This window comes from Astatotilapia calliptera, chromosome 4 (assembly GCF_900246225.1).
Source record: "Astatotilapia calliptera chromosome 4, fAstCal1.2, whole genome shotgun sequence".
Lineage (NCBI taxonomy): Eukaryota > Metazoa > Chordata > Actinopteri > Cichliformes > Cichlidae > Astatotilapia > Astatotilapia calliptera.
Window position 1 is genome coordinate 13,953,480 of NC_039305.1, and position 19,034 is coordinate 13,972,513.

At 38.6% G+C, this 19,034-nt stretch overlaps 1 protein-coding gene across 1 annotated transcript in view; it reads left to right on the top strand.

Annotated features, from left to right (window-relative positions):
• The window catches only part of LOC113020724 (ras-related protein Rab-26-like), a 69,941-nt gene extending 51,017 nt beyond the window's left edge, over nucleotides 1-18,924 (top strand). Inside the window, exons 6-9 of the mRNA XM_026164927.1 lie at nucleotides 12,997-13,062; nucleotides 14,143-14,199; nucleotides 16,391-16,467; nucleotides 16,983-18,924. Coding sequence (XP_026020712.1) covers nucleotides 12,997-13,062; nucleotides 14,143-14,199; nucleotides 16,391-16,467; nucleotides 16,983-17,082 — 300 coding nt within the window. The 3' untranslated portion in view covers nucleotides 17,083-18,924. The remainder of the gene's footprint in view (nucleotides 1-12,996; nucleotides 13,063-14,142; nucleotides 14,200-16,390; nucleotides 16,468-16,982) is intronic.
• Nucleotides 18,925-19,034: the final 110 nt, after the last annotated feature.

The following is a 19,034-nucleotide window of genomic DNA, read 5'->3' on the forward strand; positions in this document are numbered from 1 at the left end:
TGATCATTGAAAGATTAATTACCATCTAACTGCACTCGCACTGCCGATGTCCAAATGCCTGATCATGCTTACATGTCTGCATTGTAGAAACACAATGAAAGCAACGAGGGGGATTAAACCTTCATCTGTCTGTCTTCATTCATCTCTCTCATTGCGTCCCCGGGGCATGGATTGGCTTCAAATGAAATGGCCGCCTGCCTACCACATTGCTGTTCACTAAATGTCATGGCACCACTGCACCAGATGGTGATGAGAGAAACTGTCATTAAATAATGCAGTGATGTGAAGTCAAATACCATTCATTTCACAATCTGTGGAGACTTTTGGCATTTGTGAAACGACCTGTTTCAAGCTTCCAGGTGTTTTATGTTGTTGTGCTTTGAAATCATCCTGATTATTCTGCACAGTCGGTTCCTCTGCAACCTAGTTACCTTGTCGCTCAGACATCACCTTTAAATTGGCGTCCTGCGTGGAACATTATTAGTATGTCAGCTCCATTGCTTCCGCAGATTACTGTAGTCATATATATGATGCAGCCAGTGGACCGTGGATCTGCCAGGGCAAAGCGCCAGAGGAAAAAATGATGTACCATTGTTCAGGCAGCTGCTTTCTGTGGACATTTCCATTTACTTTGATGTCGGCCCCAAAGTGACAAAACAAATGGGGGCACTTACAGTACGTGCACACAAGCAATGTAAGATGAATGAAGACTCAAGATTTAAGTCGCTTGCTATTTGTTGTTGTTGAAGCAATTCCAGAAGAAGTGATATGACCAGAACCCCAGCGGATGGATTTATGTTACAGGTGCCTCGTTAAAATAGCTTCAAAATCAGTGATTCTATAGGCCCTTTTTCTCTTCCTCATCTCACCATTTTTTGTTATATAACACCACATTTGTGCACCAGAAAGCTCCTTTTATGGTCGTCTGAGTGTATTGAAACTCTGCTGAAAGAAGCTCTTTACCTGTGAGGGGGCTGGCAGGTCAAAGGTCAAAGCCGTTTATCATATATTTTCCGAAGAGAAATATGATTCGTTGGCTGCCACTGTCTCTCCTTTAGCTTCCTCAAAAAGCATCATTACCCACTTGGAAGTTAAAGTAAAGAAAACAACTTAGTCATAAATGAAAGTACTCAATTCTCCTGTTATTATATCAACATTAAAGATTGTACAAGAAGTACAGGCATGCCTTTGCTGCATTCACACTTTCCTTGGCATAAAATATCTTCATCTGAAGGGATATATAGTTTATTTAGGATTTGCTTTAAGGAGAAAAGAAAAGAAAGAAAAAACCCAAACAAAGGGTTGAAAAAATTGGGGAAGGTTTTTTTTTTTATATTACATTTTGTGTGAAATGTGTTTGCCCAGGGTGAGTCATGCACTTACCTTACACATTGTTTGTCTGTGTCTGTATCGTTTTATCTTCAGATAATGTCATTTTCTGTCACACTTTTGTCTTTTTTGGAGGGTTGTATCGCTACCCTGCATGAACAAAGGCAGAGGTGTCATTGTGTTTGTTGTGGTTATTCTGGCTTTTTATCACATTGGTGCTGTCCTTTTATCATCCAGACAGAGGGACCTCACACTGTTTGTTTTTCGATTATTTGTTTAAGCAGAAGAGAGCTGTCGTTAAAACACACTCGCACACATACATGAATTTGTGATGACGTGAATTTAGAACAACACTATTAAATCAGTCAAAGCACAAAAACAAACAGCAATCAAAAGGAAATTGTTAGCACTTCACGGGCTGATTATCCGTTGTTTCTGGAACAGCTTGTGGCTCTTGTTTTTAAAAAAGATCTCTTTTTTTTGCACGTTTTTAAAGATACCAGAAAGTAAACACTGGATTCATTTAATACAGCGTTTAAGTAGCTAACATCTTAGTATTCGTGCAAAGAAAAGCAACCCTCATACTATAAGCCAGACATGGAGACACTGTTTTTTCTCGCTTAGAAAATGAAAACAAAATTGCTGAAATTTACACAATAATTTGGTTGACCTGAAAGTTGAAAAATTAATAGAGGATGTATAAAAGAATACCTCTCAAAGGCTTAAAAGAACCAGAAGATTTAAACGTTTAATTACAGTGCTATACGTGTTTGCTACCACCTACAATATGTGTTTACACAACACAGCTTAGATTTCTCTTATTGTCTCATGTGTTAATTAGCCTGCAGCATGTCAAGGCAGTCGTACCGAATCAAAGATGTTCTGTCTTTAAAACAGAAGTATCTCAGCATAGGCCAAAGTCTTCCCACACAGACTGACCCCATATCAATGTCTCAAAGTCAGCTAAATTTATATGTGGCTTAAGGTGTTTGTGGAGCTTTTCTACACGTTTAACTCTTTGTTTTATCACTTCCTATCAGATCAACTTAAATAAAATATGTCCTTAGATTGTTCTTTATTTTTCATCTCGACTAATAATAAAACTAATTTTGGCCAAAAGTTCAATTTTTAAAGTTGACAATAACTAAACTATGAAAACGGGCACAAAGATAAACCTGATGGAAGACACAGAGGGAAATGGAGATGAAGGCTAAACAACAAGGGAGAAAGGATAACCTGAAGCTCTGAACTATAAGCAATAATAACTAAAAAACAAAAACTAGACTGCAAAAGGTATTAAAACTAACAAAACCTTGGAATAAAAAGATGGCAAAACCAACAGGGAATAGCTACTAGAACAACAAACTCCATAAATAATAAGTAAACCAAAAGTCAAGCAGAACAGGCCCTAAAAGTTCATAATATGGCACCCATTCAGTTTTTATATACCATCATGCATGCCATTAAATTTGTTTCTCCTCCACAGACACCTACTCCCTCCCTAACCCTGGTTTTGCCCACAGTTTTCTTTTTCTTTTTCTACCCACTTCCACAAAGTCTTTCTTATAGGGGTTAATTTTATACTGTAGGGTCTTTACCTTACAGTATAAAGTGCCTTAAAGTGATTATTTATACAGCACCAACTCACAACAACAAACTTGAATGTATTCGAATTGAATTGGATAAACAAAAGAAATTGAATTGAACTTAACTGGTGGATTACCGCAAGTCAAATTCCTGTCATGAGGTAATATTAATTCATTGTGATGAAAATCTAGCAAAGTGCAGATAAATGACTTTTGTTCTTTTTCTATTGCAGCTTTGGGAACCTTAATCCCCTTTGCAGTGAGTCAGTATTTTACTGCCACTTGGCATTTTGAACACTCAATTTCTTTCTCTTCAGAACATACTGAAACCTTAAATTACTGATTTTTCTCTTCGTTAGTCATGCATGCATAATTTGAAGAAACACAGGTCCATTTACAAGACTGGTGCCATCGAGTGCACTGACAGGGTTTAAGAACTGATTTAAATTGCTCCTCCAATAACTTCTTTTTCATAACCAATTGTTCAAATCCGGGTCCTGAGGGGACCAGAGCATACCTCAGCTGTCATACCAGCCGAAGTAGGCTACACCCGGGATAGGTCGCCAGTGTATTGCAAGGCTACAGAGAAACAGAAAACCACTCACATACACACCTACGGCCAATACAGAATCACCACTTAAACTAACAAGCATGGGAGGAAACCTGAGACACAGGCAACAGTGCTAACTACTGCACCACCTTGATTTGAGAATTTGTGTGAACAAATGCAGTAAAACATTATTTGACTTTACCTTTTCTTACTGTGAACTGAACAATCAGCCAATCACAGAGAAGCAAGGGAGTACATATAAACACGTAGACCTGGTAAAGACGACTTAAGTTTAAAACAAGATGGGGCTAAAAGGACTTAAGTGGCATGAATGATTTTGCCAGATGGACTGCTATGAGTATTTCAGATACTGATCTACTGTGATTTTTTTTTTCCCCACACAAGCATCTCTAGGCTTTACATAGACTAGTCTGAAAAAGAGGAAATATCCAGCAAACCACAGTTCTCTGGTCAAAAGTGCTTTGTTGATGGTAGAGGTCGGAGGAGAATGGCCAGGCTGCTTTGAGCTTACAGAAAGGCAACGGTAACTCAATTCAGTTCAATTCAGTTTTCTTTCTATAGCGCCAAATGACAACTCTATATTGTACTTTATATTGTAAGGTAAAGACCTTCTCTACACAGATGGTCTCCACAGTCACACAATGTCAATCGAAATACCTTTCTATCCAAAAACCTTGAAACGGAAGATTCGCATCATATAGTTGCTGCAACAAATCTGCAGCGACTGTGTCAATATGAGCCAAAATCTCTTAGGAACATTTCCAGCACCTTGTTGAATCTGAGCTGCAACACATTGAGGCAGTTTGAATGCAAAAGGGGGGTCCAACCCAGTACTAGCACGGTGTTCCTAAAAAGGTGGCCAATGATGAGTGTGTGTTTTTATGCTTGTTGTGCTTACACTTTGAGATCTTGCCGTGAAGAGCAAGAAGCTTTTACTATATGCATTTTCTTTTCTTTCTTTCTTTTTTTTTTTTTGTTCTAGATCAATAGAACAATTCAGGCAATTCAGAGGAATTTATGTTCTACGTAGAGGGCCAAGCTGAATCCCATAAATGTTCTTAAAGGAGAGATTTAAAAAGTGGAAAGCAAGAGAAAGTAAAAATGTTATATACTTCACTCATATGTCATATACAAGACTTGATGCCCCATTTCCCTGTTAAATTACAGTGTAATCTGGTATATCTCAGAACAGCTATTTATAACTGTAAAATATAAAAGCACCATGCAATATAGAATATAACTTTCAATAAGGATAACACCATGTGTCTGGCTGCCATAATACCATCATATTAGTGTTCCTGCTGTAATCTCCATCTACAGTATATTGTTGGTTGCTTGTACTCATAAAACCTAAACATGAGCAGTCTAATGAGTGTTTGCACTCATCAGCCACACTTCCTCCGGTGACAGCAATATTTTACAACAAGCTTTCAATTTTATTAACTTTGCTCTAAAAAATGTCGTGTGACTTCTCAATGAGATTATATAGTTGATGCTTGTTGACATTTAGTGCTGTTTAACTGGATTCATAAAGAGCAGCACACTGCTGTACATGATTTCAGCTGCAGTTTGGTGCGGTGTATGTCAACTTGGAAACGAAAGAGACAAAAGTTAAGGTCAGCAAATGTGTTTATCGGCTCGAGTGCAAAAACAACTTGGAGGAGAGCGTCACTCTTACTCATGCTCATATTCACTACGACTGCCGCTTTTCAAAGCACATCAGTCATCCCGACATGTCTCACACCCATGTTTGCTGGCAGATGTACACGTCAGCTGCTCTTTTATAAACATGAAAGCCTTTCTCTTCCCTGTCAGGCAACAGACGTCAACTTACAGGCCTGTCGTTGTCAGTGTCTTTTTCTTTCTTTCTTTCTTTCTTTCTTCTTTTTAATTGTCAAGTTTTATAACACACCAGTTGCTTGTTAAATTGGTTTTATTCACTAATCTAAATAGTGTATTCCCTTACAGTCTAAATCTACCGAAGATGGCACATGCAATGAGTTATTCATAAAAGCCAACAATAAATTTCGCCAACAATAAAACCACTTTGTATTATTATTGTTGTTATTATGCATCGCACGTGCATGCAGATTTGTTTCTGCGTGCACGTGTGACAGGATTGCCCCAAGTGTGACAGGATTTCAGTGTGTCCTCCCCGCGTGTCAGGCGGTGCCACAGTGTCACTGTTTAGCACAGCTGCATAAACCTCCTCTCAGGGGAGAAGCCCTATTTTCTCTTTGCGCTCCTGTGGGTTGGTTCATTTTGACTCTGCCTGTTGTTGAGAGCAGATTTCTCCCCTCTCTTGTCTCTTGGTGTTACACTCTGATCAAAGCTTGGCAAGAATAGCGTTGTCACCCATAGCAAATCTGCTTAGACAAAAGTGCAGCAGAGGAAAAGTTGGGTCAAACTTCGAGGCTCCTTGAGGATTGTCACCTTCATTATTATATGCAAAGAGATTCTGCATATTGTATTGGGAGTAACTAATGTGTTATTGGTGTTAATGTATGGTATTTATTACACAGGTTTTGGGGCTTTTATTGTTCCTTTATTTTGGAGCCTCAGTTTAGCATTAGAGCAGTAACTATTTTGTTTATTGAGTCAGAAGTCACCAATCTAAAATGAGAATTTTGTCATCAGTATCCGTAGACCGTGTTAGGGCATCATAACATCACACCTCCTCAACTAAAACACAAAAAACTAATTCAGAACAGTGGGTTTGAATCCACTGGACTTTCTGTGTGGAGTTTGCATGTTCTCTCCAGGTACTTCGTCTTCATTTCACAGTCCAAAGACAACTTTTTATGTAGACTAATAGATCAATAACTCCAAATTTTAGGAATCCTAACTTTAAGTGGTCCGTAAAATGTATGGATTATATATTCTGAATTTGAGCAGGCTGAGGAATCTTGTGATGAATGCTGATATTGTGAATAAAAATGACATCACCACCCCACACTACTGCAGTTGTAGTTTTTAATGGGTTGGTTTGTTTTTGCTGTAAGACACACAGCTAATCCCACAATATTTTAATACGGCAGTAGCATATGTGCGATTTTATTTCTAAGGAAGAATTCAAATTTCCAATCAGTCTTTCTAAAGAAGAGAGAGAGAGAGAATGAACAGCTGACCAGGCTGGTCCAGTATCCTGGAGTAGTACACATACCTGCTGTCTCCTGTGACAACAAAAGAAAAACAGATGCAACATCAGAAGTACCCTCACATACCTCTGCCAGTGACAACTTGTCTTTGCCATTGTCACAACGCAGCCACCAGCAGCTGTGTGCCTGGCTTCATATTTTCCTTCCTCTTTGATATAGATCCTTTGGTGTTTGACTTGTCTTTTACTGTCCTTTTCTCCATCTTTCTAAGAACATCGTTACTGGCTCTTCAATTGTTTGATTAACCCTGACACTTGGCATTGCAGCTGTATGAAATATTTGATGGAAAATAGCAGGTAATAATTTGTTGCCTGGAGCATTTTAGAAACCAGTGGGCATTTTAAATTCATTAGAGCTCAAGTGAACAAAAATCAGAGGTGCTATTTATGAAACATGAATCATGTTTCTTGCTCATTTTGACTGGGTTGCTTACAAACAAACAGAAAAGCACAACAAAAACAATAGAATCCAGTTCCATCTGATTTGTCACATAATTTATGGACTTTTTAATGTCAGAAAAACAAAGAGAAAATGTATTACCTCCTCTCGCGCCATGCCACGATCTCACTGACATTTGGTTCCCTAAGCATTTGGCCAGAGATCCTGGTATTAGTCTTGAATAAAAGATGAAGTGAGCCCTGAGACTTCCCCAGCAGCCGCTGACAATATTATTTGGAAGCTGGTATTTATCTGCTTAATATTTAATTTAGATAAATAAATGGATTCTTTTCAAAAAACGTTGCACTATCTGCACATATGCCTTGATGCTGGTAAGAACTAATGATAAAAGGTGCTTAATGTATGTAATGTTATTATTTAGTATTTTTTTGATTTAAAAATTGACTTAATTATAGTATAAATTATGTGTGTAGTTACACTTAGAGTGCTTTGTTTGCTGGAAAAGATTAGATTTATTAAAGTATACGAAGCAACAACAGAAAATTTTGTTTTTTCACTTTCTTTTACTTTCAGTTGCTTTCACAGTATCTACCTAAAAAGCTTGTGCTAGTCTTCTTTCTTTTCTATGTTGTGCTATGTCTAATTCCCTTTCATCTCTACAATGAAGGTAAAGCCACTATAGCCACATGAATTTGTTTTATGCCCGGTTAAATTAACTGCTATTGTCCTTTAAGTCTGTTTAATATTTTATTCCTAGCTTTAGCCCCAGGCATTAGCAGACTACTCCTGCTAACTAAAAGTGATTTGGCAATCATAAACTGGAATCCTTTGTAGTTTTTCCAGCTTTATTTTTATTGAGTGATGTGCTGTTACAGTTGTTACACTATTAGTTTTACAGTTAAAAGCTCTTGTTGCATACAGTTAGGACACACTATCTGCCTTGAACGTTGACCTTCTTGTTGTAATGTTTAGCTTCCACTGAGATTTGTGGGTCAGAAAAGCTCAACTTGCCTGTATCCTGTAGCCAGATGCAGTAGGACTTTCTGGTATTCTTGGAATGCATTTCACATACTGGACACTAAATCACATTTTCTGGAATACTAAATGCTATGTTAGTGGGACTAGAAATGCACCTAGAATCTATTGATTTGCCACATTGATTCATTTTGTTTTCTGCTGCATCATTGCATGCATATTTCCTCTGCTGCAACGAAAACACAAAAGAAGACTGCAGTTCTCCAGGATGAAAGTGACAAGTGGCATCATGATCAATGATTACATCCGTGAAATGACCCATGAGGCGATGTGCTATGAACAGCCAAATGATCTGAATTACAAGCTATGGTTCATCACCAGTAATCACAGCATATGGAGAGAATCACTCAGAGGCAGGCTGTCAGATTTTATCCTGCAGAGGGTTGCTTGTAGTTGTGGGAGGATGAAAGTTTGCACGGCCGGGAGGTAGATAACAATAACCAAAGGCCAAATGCATGATCCAATATTTTGATAAATATTGTATTGAACAGAGGTTACATCATACAAACATAAGCGACTTTCAAAGGATGCACAGAATTCAAAGATGCTTCATTTTCAGAGACAAGCAGTTGTAGCAGCTGACCTAAGCAATATGTGAAACCTTGACAAAAAAGTTGAATTATACATGAAGCAAGTGATTAGCTACATGGAAGGTGTTCCTCTGAAACATTTCCCCCCCTCAGTACTATGCTGAAGATCACTGGTGATGCAAATTCAAATCCAGCCCAGTCTTTTTTATCTTTCTTAAAATAGCAAAGGGCTCAGGGCTCTGATTAAAGAATCTTGGAGCCACCATCAGCTTTCTCAAATCACCAGACCTCGCTGACCTCATTAACTCTGAAGCCCATCAAAACACAAATGAGATTCAGCATTGATTTTGAGACAACCCATTAAACTGGTGAGATGACAAAGGCTGTACCGGTGAACAAAGGGAGTCTACTCAGTAGTTTCTTTGTGTACAGATGTAGCTTAAATAGCTTTCACTCAGTTTACCAGTTCCCACAAAACACTATTTGAAATGTAAGACTAATTCTTTTTATGTATGTCCCAAAAGGAGCTGCTTGGCCACGAAGAGCCGTACCATGAAGCTCCTGGCCCACAATCTTCTATTTTTTTTCTTTCTTTCTTTTTTGTGCTGATCTTAGTGCAAGTGGAGTTTTGGAACTGTACAGTTATTGAGTCAACTGAGCTTTGGGGACTTTTACACAGTATACGCCTCAGTACTTGTAATCTTACATGGTCTTTCTTTTTGTGGCTGTGTTGCTGTGGTTCCTAAACGTTTCTACTTTGCAATAATACCACTTACAGCTGATCATCTGGGATTAGGGAAGGAAGGGAAGAAATTCCAGAAACAACAAGTCAACATCTGAATTCAAAGATTAAGAAATTTGGTCCGTTTATTATAGCTAAGATATTTTTGGCTTTTGACTCAATGTCAGGATATTCCAGAAAAATGTTGAGTATAGACAGTCGATTTAGAAAAATAGAACAATAGATGTTCTCCTCCCCCTTTTGAGGTGCCTATAGCTCAGGGGAATAAAGCTGGTTATCTACTAATTGAAAGGTTGGTGGTTCAGTTCCTGGCTGCTCCACTTGCCAAAGCTTTCTTGGACAAGATATTGAACCTCAAGTTGCTCTCTGATGTGTTCAGTGGGGTGTAAGATAAGATAAGATAACCTTTATTAGTCCCACACGTGGGAAATTTGTTTTGTCACAGCAGGAAGTGGACAGTGCAAAAGTTATGAGGCAAAAATTAGAATACAATAAGAATAAATACAGTACACAACTGTACAGAATAGAATAAAATAAAATACTATATACAGTAGAATAAAATAAAATAAATATACAATAAGATAAAAATAGAATACAAATACTATATACAACTGAGTAAAAATACAACGATGTGGATGTTAGTTAGAAAGCTCTTAGGCATTGGGTTGTGTGAATGTGCCAAGCTGTATAAAGCACAAGTGCTCCAGTAGAGTAGAAAAGCTCTATATAAGTCATTTATCATTGACTCATATTAAAAAGTGGACAGTATGGTGGGATGGCAGTAGAGTGAAATCCACATCTTTTTGAATGCAGCTGCGCATGTGAGCCTGGTCATGTTCTATTTCCAGAAGCACGTTGGTCACAAGGTGAGGCAGGCAACTGCTTGGGGCCTTACCCCCAAAGGATGGTAATGTGCAAAGTATCCAATGAGTAGGAGAGACCTGACCTCCCTTAGGGGCTTAGTTTACTTTGACGTTTAATATTTGTTAATTGACCTAACAGAGCAGGCAAGTGTGTTTAGCTCTGCTGGCCATGATGCGACTGAATCTAATGTGGGCATTGCTGGGAGTCAGAGATGAGTAACTGGTTTATTAGCATATCTAACAGGCTGAAATATAATAGAGGGTGGTGGTTACAGTATTAACACTTTTTTAACCAGTATACTTAGTCTTGAGCATTGTTGCTGAAGTAAAATGGTTTCTTCCATTCTTCCAGTCTTACCTGTCATTTTGTAGGACTTTTGGCGACAGTGCTGTCATGTTATTTATAATGAGCTCTAGTTAGAAGGCTCCCCCGTGAATTTTCACCACTGTCTGTTTCACTACTGTAGCTTAAACTGATGGGAATAATTATGAGGTATACACTAGAGGGAACGATTCTTAGTTGGCCTCATTCAGTATGATAATCTCACCTTATATAATTTGAAGTTCATTTAATATACTGGATGTAATCTCATTAAATATGATTTGAAGTTCACTTAATATGCTACATGTATCCTCTGTGGGAAAACTACTGTAGCTGCCTTTATTGTGTGCCTTAGTGAGTGAACTCTGTTTAACCCTGTGCCTTAAGAATTGCAAGCCTTATTTGTTGGCCCCAGCACAGTAGACAGGCCTCGGAGGAAGGCTGTCATACAGTCAGTGGGCAGAACACACTGGGAAGCATGCTGAACATATTGGGAGTTCCCAACCCTGATGGGAGCTGTTGTGTAGTTGCCATGCTGAATGCAACAGTAAGGCCGAGTTATGCCTGATTAGTACTCAAATATTGTGAGAGGACCGGTCTACTTATTCCATGGTGGAGGAATTTGGGATCATTTTTGATTTTTTTCTAACAATTCATATCATAATAGTCTACAATTCATGTTTGCAGAAGGCTACCCAGATGTATTCTGAATGTCTTGATACAATTTAAAACACATATACTCTGTGTGGTATATATTTTTACGAGACATAAATAACTTAATTCAAATTATTTAATAGACTAGTCGCTACCTGTCCCCTCAGTCATGGCCTCTTCATGCTTATCATTATCAGCAGTGTCAGATGGGTTTATCTGCTGCTCCAAAGCTACCACAAAATTCTATTATAGGGGAGTTATTCAATATCACATAGATCCTACTGGAACCTTTAAATTAAGTTTTTTTTTAACTTAAAATGGTAGGCCATCTGTGATTCATCTCGTACCTACTGGGCTGCGCAAAATAAACTAGGCTAATAACCTCAGTTATATGTATTGGTATTATATCAAACGTTGTACTAGCCTTGTAGCCTAAGCTGATAACACAAAATTTCATCCACATTTCCTCGTTCCCAGCTGCAACTGGGATCTGTCTTCTGGTAAACAGGTCGGTTCACATAGCATATTTGACAGCATCTTCCTCCAACGCCCCTATGAGAAATCGCTCAGATGATAGAATTCATCTGATTTACTATGATGCTGTTAGATGAATGGAGATAGTGGAAAAAATAAAGTAGTTGTCAGAACTAATTTTTCCCACTCATCCGTCTCAAAAGAGAGGTGAACATAAACCAGCCCATCAGCAATCAGCCCGACTGTCCTGATTAGTCAGCTGTCCCTACATATTGTGACTGATTAGGATTCACATATCGTCTGTGCTTGTGTACAATATATTTGTTGTGTTTTTTTTCTTTGTAACAAAGAAATCGGAGCCAGTGGCTCCTGTCTCCCTCTGCCTTTTGCTTGTCCTTCGTCTGTCTCTCACTCACTTTGCTTGCTTAAGGTTTGACGTCCCGGGATCACTTTGTTGTCGCTTTACTGTTCCTTCTGCTTCTTTTCTTAGGTGACTCTGCTTTTATCAGGAGAAGCTCAATAAACTGCATTGCAACAAACTCTGCTTTTCTCCAAAAACCTGAATTTTTGTTTTAGTTGTTTTCCTTTTAAAAGACATCAAAAAAGCTGAATCCAAAACTGGGGAGACAAAGTTTATCATTTAGGTTCCAGATTTTTGAATAAACAAAACTGTTGCATACCAAGAAGTCACATCAAGGCGACACATACGGTTTATAGTGGATTTACATGAAACCTGCTTATAGTCTCCCTCGGCCATATGCTGGCACACAGAGACGCTGAGAAATTCCTTTACAAATGCAGTGTCATCAGCAGACTTAACTGTAGTTGTCTGAGTGGGACCACTAAACAAAAAAAGGATTGATCACCTGCAGAAACTTATGCAGAATAACTCGCTGTGGGTACAATTAGGCATTGTGCTGAGACGGCGGGGAATATTTCAGCAGGTGTTTGTTTGAGCTAACTAATTGCTCATTAACAGTGAACGGACGGTTCAGCAGCTGTCGAAGCTCACACAGTAAGAAAGGCTGTTTGTTCCCCTGGATGACTCTCTCTCCCCACGGCACATATTACAGTTAAACCACGATGCAGCTGATTTTGACTGATGATGATATTTTTTACAATCTTACTATACAGTTTGTTAAAATCTTAAAATATTGCGATTCCCCAGATCCTCTGTCCTCTTTCTTTACCCTTTATTTTTGTCACTCTTTGTGATTAGATTTAATGTTTGAGCTTGTCCTTGCGAAGTCCCAGACAGGGTTTGCTTTTTCGGAGTCCTTCCATATGCATACCACACATTTATCCTTGTCTCTTCTTTTCTTGTGTTTATCAGGCATGGCTGACTGAGATCCACGAATACGCCCAACAAGATGTAGTGCTCATGCTGCTTGGAAACAAGGCAAGGCACTGAAATTCTTTCATAGCGGTAACAGTTTTTTACACATGCTTTGCAATACCGAACTTTTCTAGAGATTACCTGAGTGAGCTGCCAGCTCACATGTACAAAACCCATCTGACAGGGATATGATAGTGGCACAGATAATTGCCCTTTGGATACACAGTGAGTGGGCATGTGGAAATACTTTAAACACATGTGTTACATGTTTGAAAGGACAGCTTTGGGCAATAATCTGACCTGATTTGTGCTTAAAGGTACTCAATCTGACACTCACAGAAGTCCCATCATTTTTATACACACCCATTACTGTGGCACCTAATGTAAATTCTTCCACTATCAAGTTAGCACCTGACAATGAAACTGTTGGGTCTTGCCTTTGGTTTAAAGCCTTTAATAGGGCTTGGAAGTGAGGGACAATATAATGCACACTTGATTTTTGAACTGGATTTTGTATTTTATGGGATTTGTTAATAGCGACAAATACCAAAACACACACAAAAAAGTTCTCTAATGTTGCATCTAAGAAAATTCAGAAAAAATAAGTATCGTTGTATTTCTAAGTATCAGTAATAATTTGCTGCTCCAACAGACGCATGCTTAGCATCAACTGATGTCTGTGCTTAAGCACAACTACTTGCTAAAGCTGTTTGAAGCTCAGTCAGTTGATTATTGGTGACATTTGCTTAAAAACCTGTTTTTTTTTTATGTATCCTTTATTTAGCCATGAGGGTCCAGTTGAAATACAACATCTCTTCTGCCAATGAGTCCTGAGTCATTCTGTGTGCGCACACATCTAATAACTGTCAATCAAATTTGCAAATATTAGCGAAACACATTTTCTGGAACTGTCATTCTTTCTAAGCAGAGAACAGATGTCTTTGGCTCAGAGCTCTGTCTACTTTCAGTCACCTAACGTGCCATAACAGCCTTTTAATAGCATCCCGAGACTTCTTAGCTGCCATCGGATCAGAACGAGGCTTATATATGGCAAAAAGCCTGCAATTGGTGAAAGCATATTTGGCGCTGATGCTGATGGTTGCTTGATGCTGGATTGTAACCTTGTTTTTCCTGTCTCATCAGGCTGATGCCACTCATGACAGGGTGGTGAAGAGAGAAGATGGTGAGAGACTTGCTAAGGTGAAGAACTAAGATGCATGGGGATTTGTTTAGCTGTGTCATAGTCTGAAGGTCCACACAATATAAACAGAAATTTTGCCCCAATCTTTTTCTAAACAGTGAAGACATTAATTTTTCTGTATATGTGCTTTTCCAAAGGGATTTATATGGCTGATTGGATTTTTATGGCAAGCATGAGGATTATAAATATTACAGAAATGTGTGATTATCTGGAGATCCGTTTGCATTCTCACTCTAGCTCTTTATCTGAGATTTCCTTCTGCTGTTAGGAAACGGAAGATAAGACTCGGATGTGTTTTCTCCCCCATAGATAATAAAAATGTGATAGTCAGTATTTACTCTGTAGAATTGTGTCTTATGGCTCATCGTGTTTTATGAGCTTCTGCATAACATGTATCGACTGTCAGTCATCCCCAGTTTTATAGCTCTTTCTTCAGTGCGACTGCAAATCCTTGCACTGCCTCAAATCCAAGTGCACTGAAAAAAAAGGTAAACTGCCAAGCAATTCTTTTTAGAAATGGCAGCAATAAAGTGCCAATAAGTAACTCGGGGCTCAGCCTGGAAGGAAAAAGACACATCAGTTATCATCTCTGTTTGCTGATACAAATTTGCCTGCAGAGGGAAAGCATGGAGATGGCACCGAGCTGGATTATCTACAAGTGAACAAGTGTGAAGCTGCTGGGCACTACATTTTTATGCAGTTTTTATCCACCAGTCACAATTTGTTCTTTCAAGCTTAATCCTGCTGTGTTAACTTTTTATACATACACTTATAGGCCATTTCATGAGGTTTCTTATTAACGCAAATATCTAATGCAACTCGGTACATTCAGGCATGTAGACATTGTCAAGACAAAGTTCAAACCGAGCATCAGACCGGGAGGTAACTTTGAGGCATGGTTGTTAGTGTGTTTTCAGAAACTGCTGATCTACTGGAATTTTACCACACAGCTCCCTCTCGAGTTTACAGAGAAAGGTGTGAAAAAGAGAAACTATCCAGTGAGCGCTATCTTGGTAAAAATGCCTTGTTTTTGTTAGAGGTCAGAGAAGAATGGCCAGACTGCTTGGAGCTGATAGGAAGGCAACAGTAACTGAAAAAAACACTTGTTAAAACCAAGGTGTGCGGAACAGAATCTCTGCGTGGACGGCATTGCGAAATTTGAAGTAGATGGGCTACACTTGGAATGGGAAACTGAGGCTACAAATTTTACAGGCTGACCAAAATTGGACAGCAGAAGATTGGAAAAAATATTTCCTGGTTTGAGTCTTGATTTCTGCTGCAACATTCATTTGGTAAAAACTAAATGGCTCCTACCTTCTATAACCATTCAGGCGTCTGTTGGTGTAGTAATGGTCCACGGGATATATTTCAGCACATTTTTAATTCATCCATCCATTCGCTTCCGCTTATCCTTTTCAGGGTCGGTGGGGGGCACTGGAGCCTATCCCAGCTGTCTTAGGGCCAGAGGCAGGGTACACCCTGGACAGGTCGCCAGTTTGTCACAGGGCTAACACATAGACAGAGACAACCAATCACACTCACATCTAATTTAGTGCTTCCAATTAACCTAACCCCACTAACTGCATGTCTTTGGACTGTGGGAGGAAGCCAGAGCACCCAGGGAGAACCCATGCAAACTCCACCCTGGCCTGAACTCAGGACCTTCTTGCTGTGAGACAATAGTCCTAACCACCATGCCACCTGTTTTTAATCAAATCAAGCATTTTTTTTTTTTTTAAACAGCACAACCTACCTGAGTGTTATTGCTAACCATATCCTGCCCATCTTCTGATGGCTCAGACTGGTTTTTGGAACATGACAATGATTTCACTGTGCTCAAATGGCTTCGAAAGTCACCAGATCTCAATCCAATAGAGCACCTTTGGGATACGGTGGAACAGATGTTTTGCATCAAATCACAAATCAAAATTTAGGAAATTCAGACCTTAGCAATGTTTCAATGCAGCACATGGCTGAATGTTTGCCATAAATGGCAAACAGATTAATGGACAGGTTTGCAGTTTATTATGACTGTAAACATCTTTCTCCAGTGTCTTGAGCTCCTCTGCTCAAAGCTGCTTCTTAAAAAATTAAGAAAGAAAAGATTATTTTTTTGAGGTTTTAGTACAAACATCACAGAGAGCACAAAAAAAGCACTTTGCATTAAGATTCATTGCTTTGGCTCTGCAGGAATTCGGAGTTCCCTTCATGGAGACCAGCGCCAGGTCAGGCCTCAATGTAGAGCTGGCTTTCACTGCTGTGGCCAAGTAAGTATATTTCTCTTTGCAAGTGTCAGGGATTATATAAAGGATGTATGAATATAAAATGTGGTTTTTAATTTAAAACATTTAGTATTTTCATATAAACATGGATGTCAATGTGGAGTCAAAAAGATTTGTTACTCGTGTAAATGCTTCCTTGAAGTTGCAAATGTTTCAATAAAGATCTGAAGTACAGATTTAAATAATAGTTTTCCCTTACTAGTGTTTATTTTTGTCTTTATTTGGCTAAAAGAATGGCAGAAAGTCAGGTGGTTACACAATATTAAATTTTTTGCCTACCTCTGACTTCTGCTTGTTCTCCCCTTTTCTGCACGGGCTTTCTCTCACAGTCCAGTTTTAGTATTTCAGTCTGAGCATTTTCTAATCTGTCCATAGGTATGAATGTGAATCTCCTGTGTTAGTTGACTGACAGCCAATTCAGTCAACTAACACAGGATTTTCAAAAATAGGTTAATGTGTGTAAAGGTCCTTTACCTCAATATCCTCTTCCTTTTCCTCAGGGAGCTGAAGCACAGGTCCATGAAGGATCCCAGTGAGAAGTTTAAGCTCCATGAGTACGTGAACAAGGAAATGAAGGGCACTGGCTGCTGCCGGTCTTAAAAGCCTGCCCCAGTCACTCTTTGGCTCTGTGTGTGTGTGTGTGTGTGTGTGTGCCACTTATTTCCATACTGTACATGTTCATATCTGGTGTGATCAGAAAGGAGGAGTCAGCTCCAGCGAGGTATAAACCCGTTCGACCTTCTGCTCGTCCATTTTCAGATGTCATTGTGTCAGTACACACAATCTCACTGTTGTCCTCACTAGTCTCGTTGCCTTCCTGCATCATGTGTATGTGCGTCTTGCTTTTCCCCACCCATCTCCTTCTGTAGCTGTAAATGTAGCCCAAGGTTATAATTGGCAAAAGGCAAAGATGGCACACCTCAGTTATTACCCTTTTTCAACTGCAGCTACACAATTATCTTCACCGTTGCCTGGTGTCCTTCTTTTATTTTGAAGGGTCTTTTTTGTTTTGTTTGTTGCAGAGATAAAATGCATGTTTTTAAAGCAGTTTAATTTCTGCATATAATTATTGTGTTAGATGCAACTGTCATTTTCTTCAGATGTTACGGATGAATGTTCAAATAGTAAATGTGTAGTGAAGTGTCCTCTGTACAGTTTGTGGTCAAATCAATGATTCAACAGGCTCCCTGGAGCCGGGTTAGCTCACCAGCATAAATTTAGTCTGTTTCAGCTGTGGATTTGGGGGTGGGGGGGATTTGTATTATTTTAACACAAAAATCTAGTAAAAGCAAATGGGTGTCGCTATTTTGGATACAATGAGCATTAACAGCATTCAGATATGAATCCATATTAATATAATGTTTAAACAAATTTAGACATTTGAGTTTTGAAGAGCTGTAATGCAACCACTGTTCCTGATCTGTATTTTTTGTTAAATTATTAAAAACAGATAGTCAAACACACTGTATGCAATATACAGGAATATAAAATTGGGCTTTTTTTGGTCATTATGGTGTAAATACTACTTTTTTTTTCTGCATGTAAAATAGTTTGGATAGAAGAGAACAGCACTTTAGATAGGAATAAGAGCATGGGAGTGAAGTGAGAAATAAAGAGCTATAGAGACCTGAAGTATTGTACATGAAACATCTGTAATTTTTTTTTTATTTCTCTGTTTGTTTCTTTTTTGTTTGTTTTTTGAAATCCATGCAAATCATGACAGTGTATTTAAATGCTGAGTTTTGAGCCACCTCTCATTTCTTTATATTTTGCAGGGAAATAGCTGCAGTGATTTATCGAAACGTGCAAACATACATTGAAATACTGTATATAAGTCAAACACAGAGATCATAGAATTCTAACAAGCTGGAAGTCTCTTCAGATAATCATTGGGAATAGTTCTTTAGGGGTCTTGAAGGACATTTGAAGCTCTTCTTTGGATGTTGGATCCCTTTTGTTCTGTTTTTTGTCAAGATGATCCCTCACTGCTTCAGTAAAGTTGACCTCCAGTCTTGGCAGTGTGTTTGGGATCATTTCCATGCTAAAACTTGAAGCCAACACCCCTGACTTATATGCAGCATCAGACAATGACAGAGCCTCCACCATGTTTTACACTTGGCTGTAGATGCTCACTGTTATCTCTTGACCTCCTTAACACATATTAATCAATTTAACCAAAAATTTCAAATTTGCATTCATCACTTCAAACCTGATTTTCAGTCCATTTGTTAGATAATATGATATCACCACCCTGACCTTCAGATACTGTTCATCTGCTTCTTCTTCTAATTGTCCAGTTTCCTCAGTATTTTTAAGGACATCTGCACACTATACTGAGATAAGCTAGGTTTTCAGCTATAGCCCTTGAGAAATCAACTCAATCTTGTTGATGCAAAAATAATATTTTTATGCCCATCTTTGTTTATCTTTGGCATTTTTGGATTCAACTAAAGAAATGGGAACAATTGATGTGTTTTTGCAACAGTAACATCGAAGCTAAAGATACAATTTTTAAAAAAGCCTTTTGCCTTCATCCTTTGAGTTGCATTAGT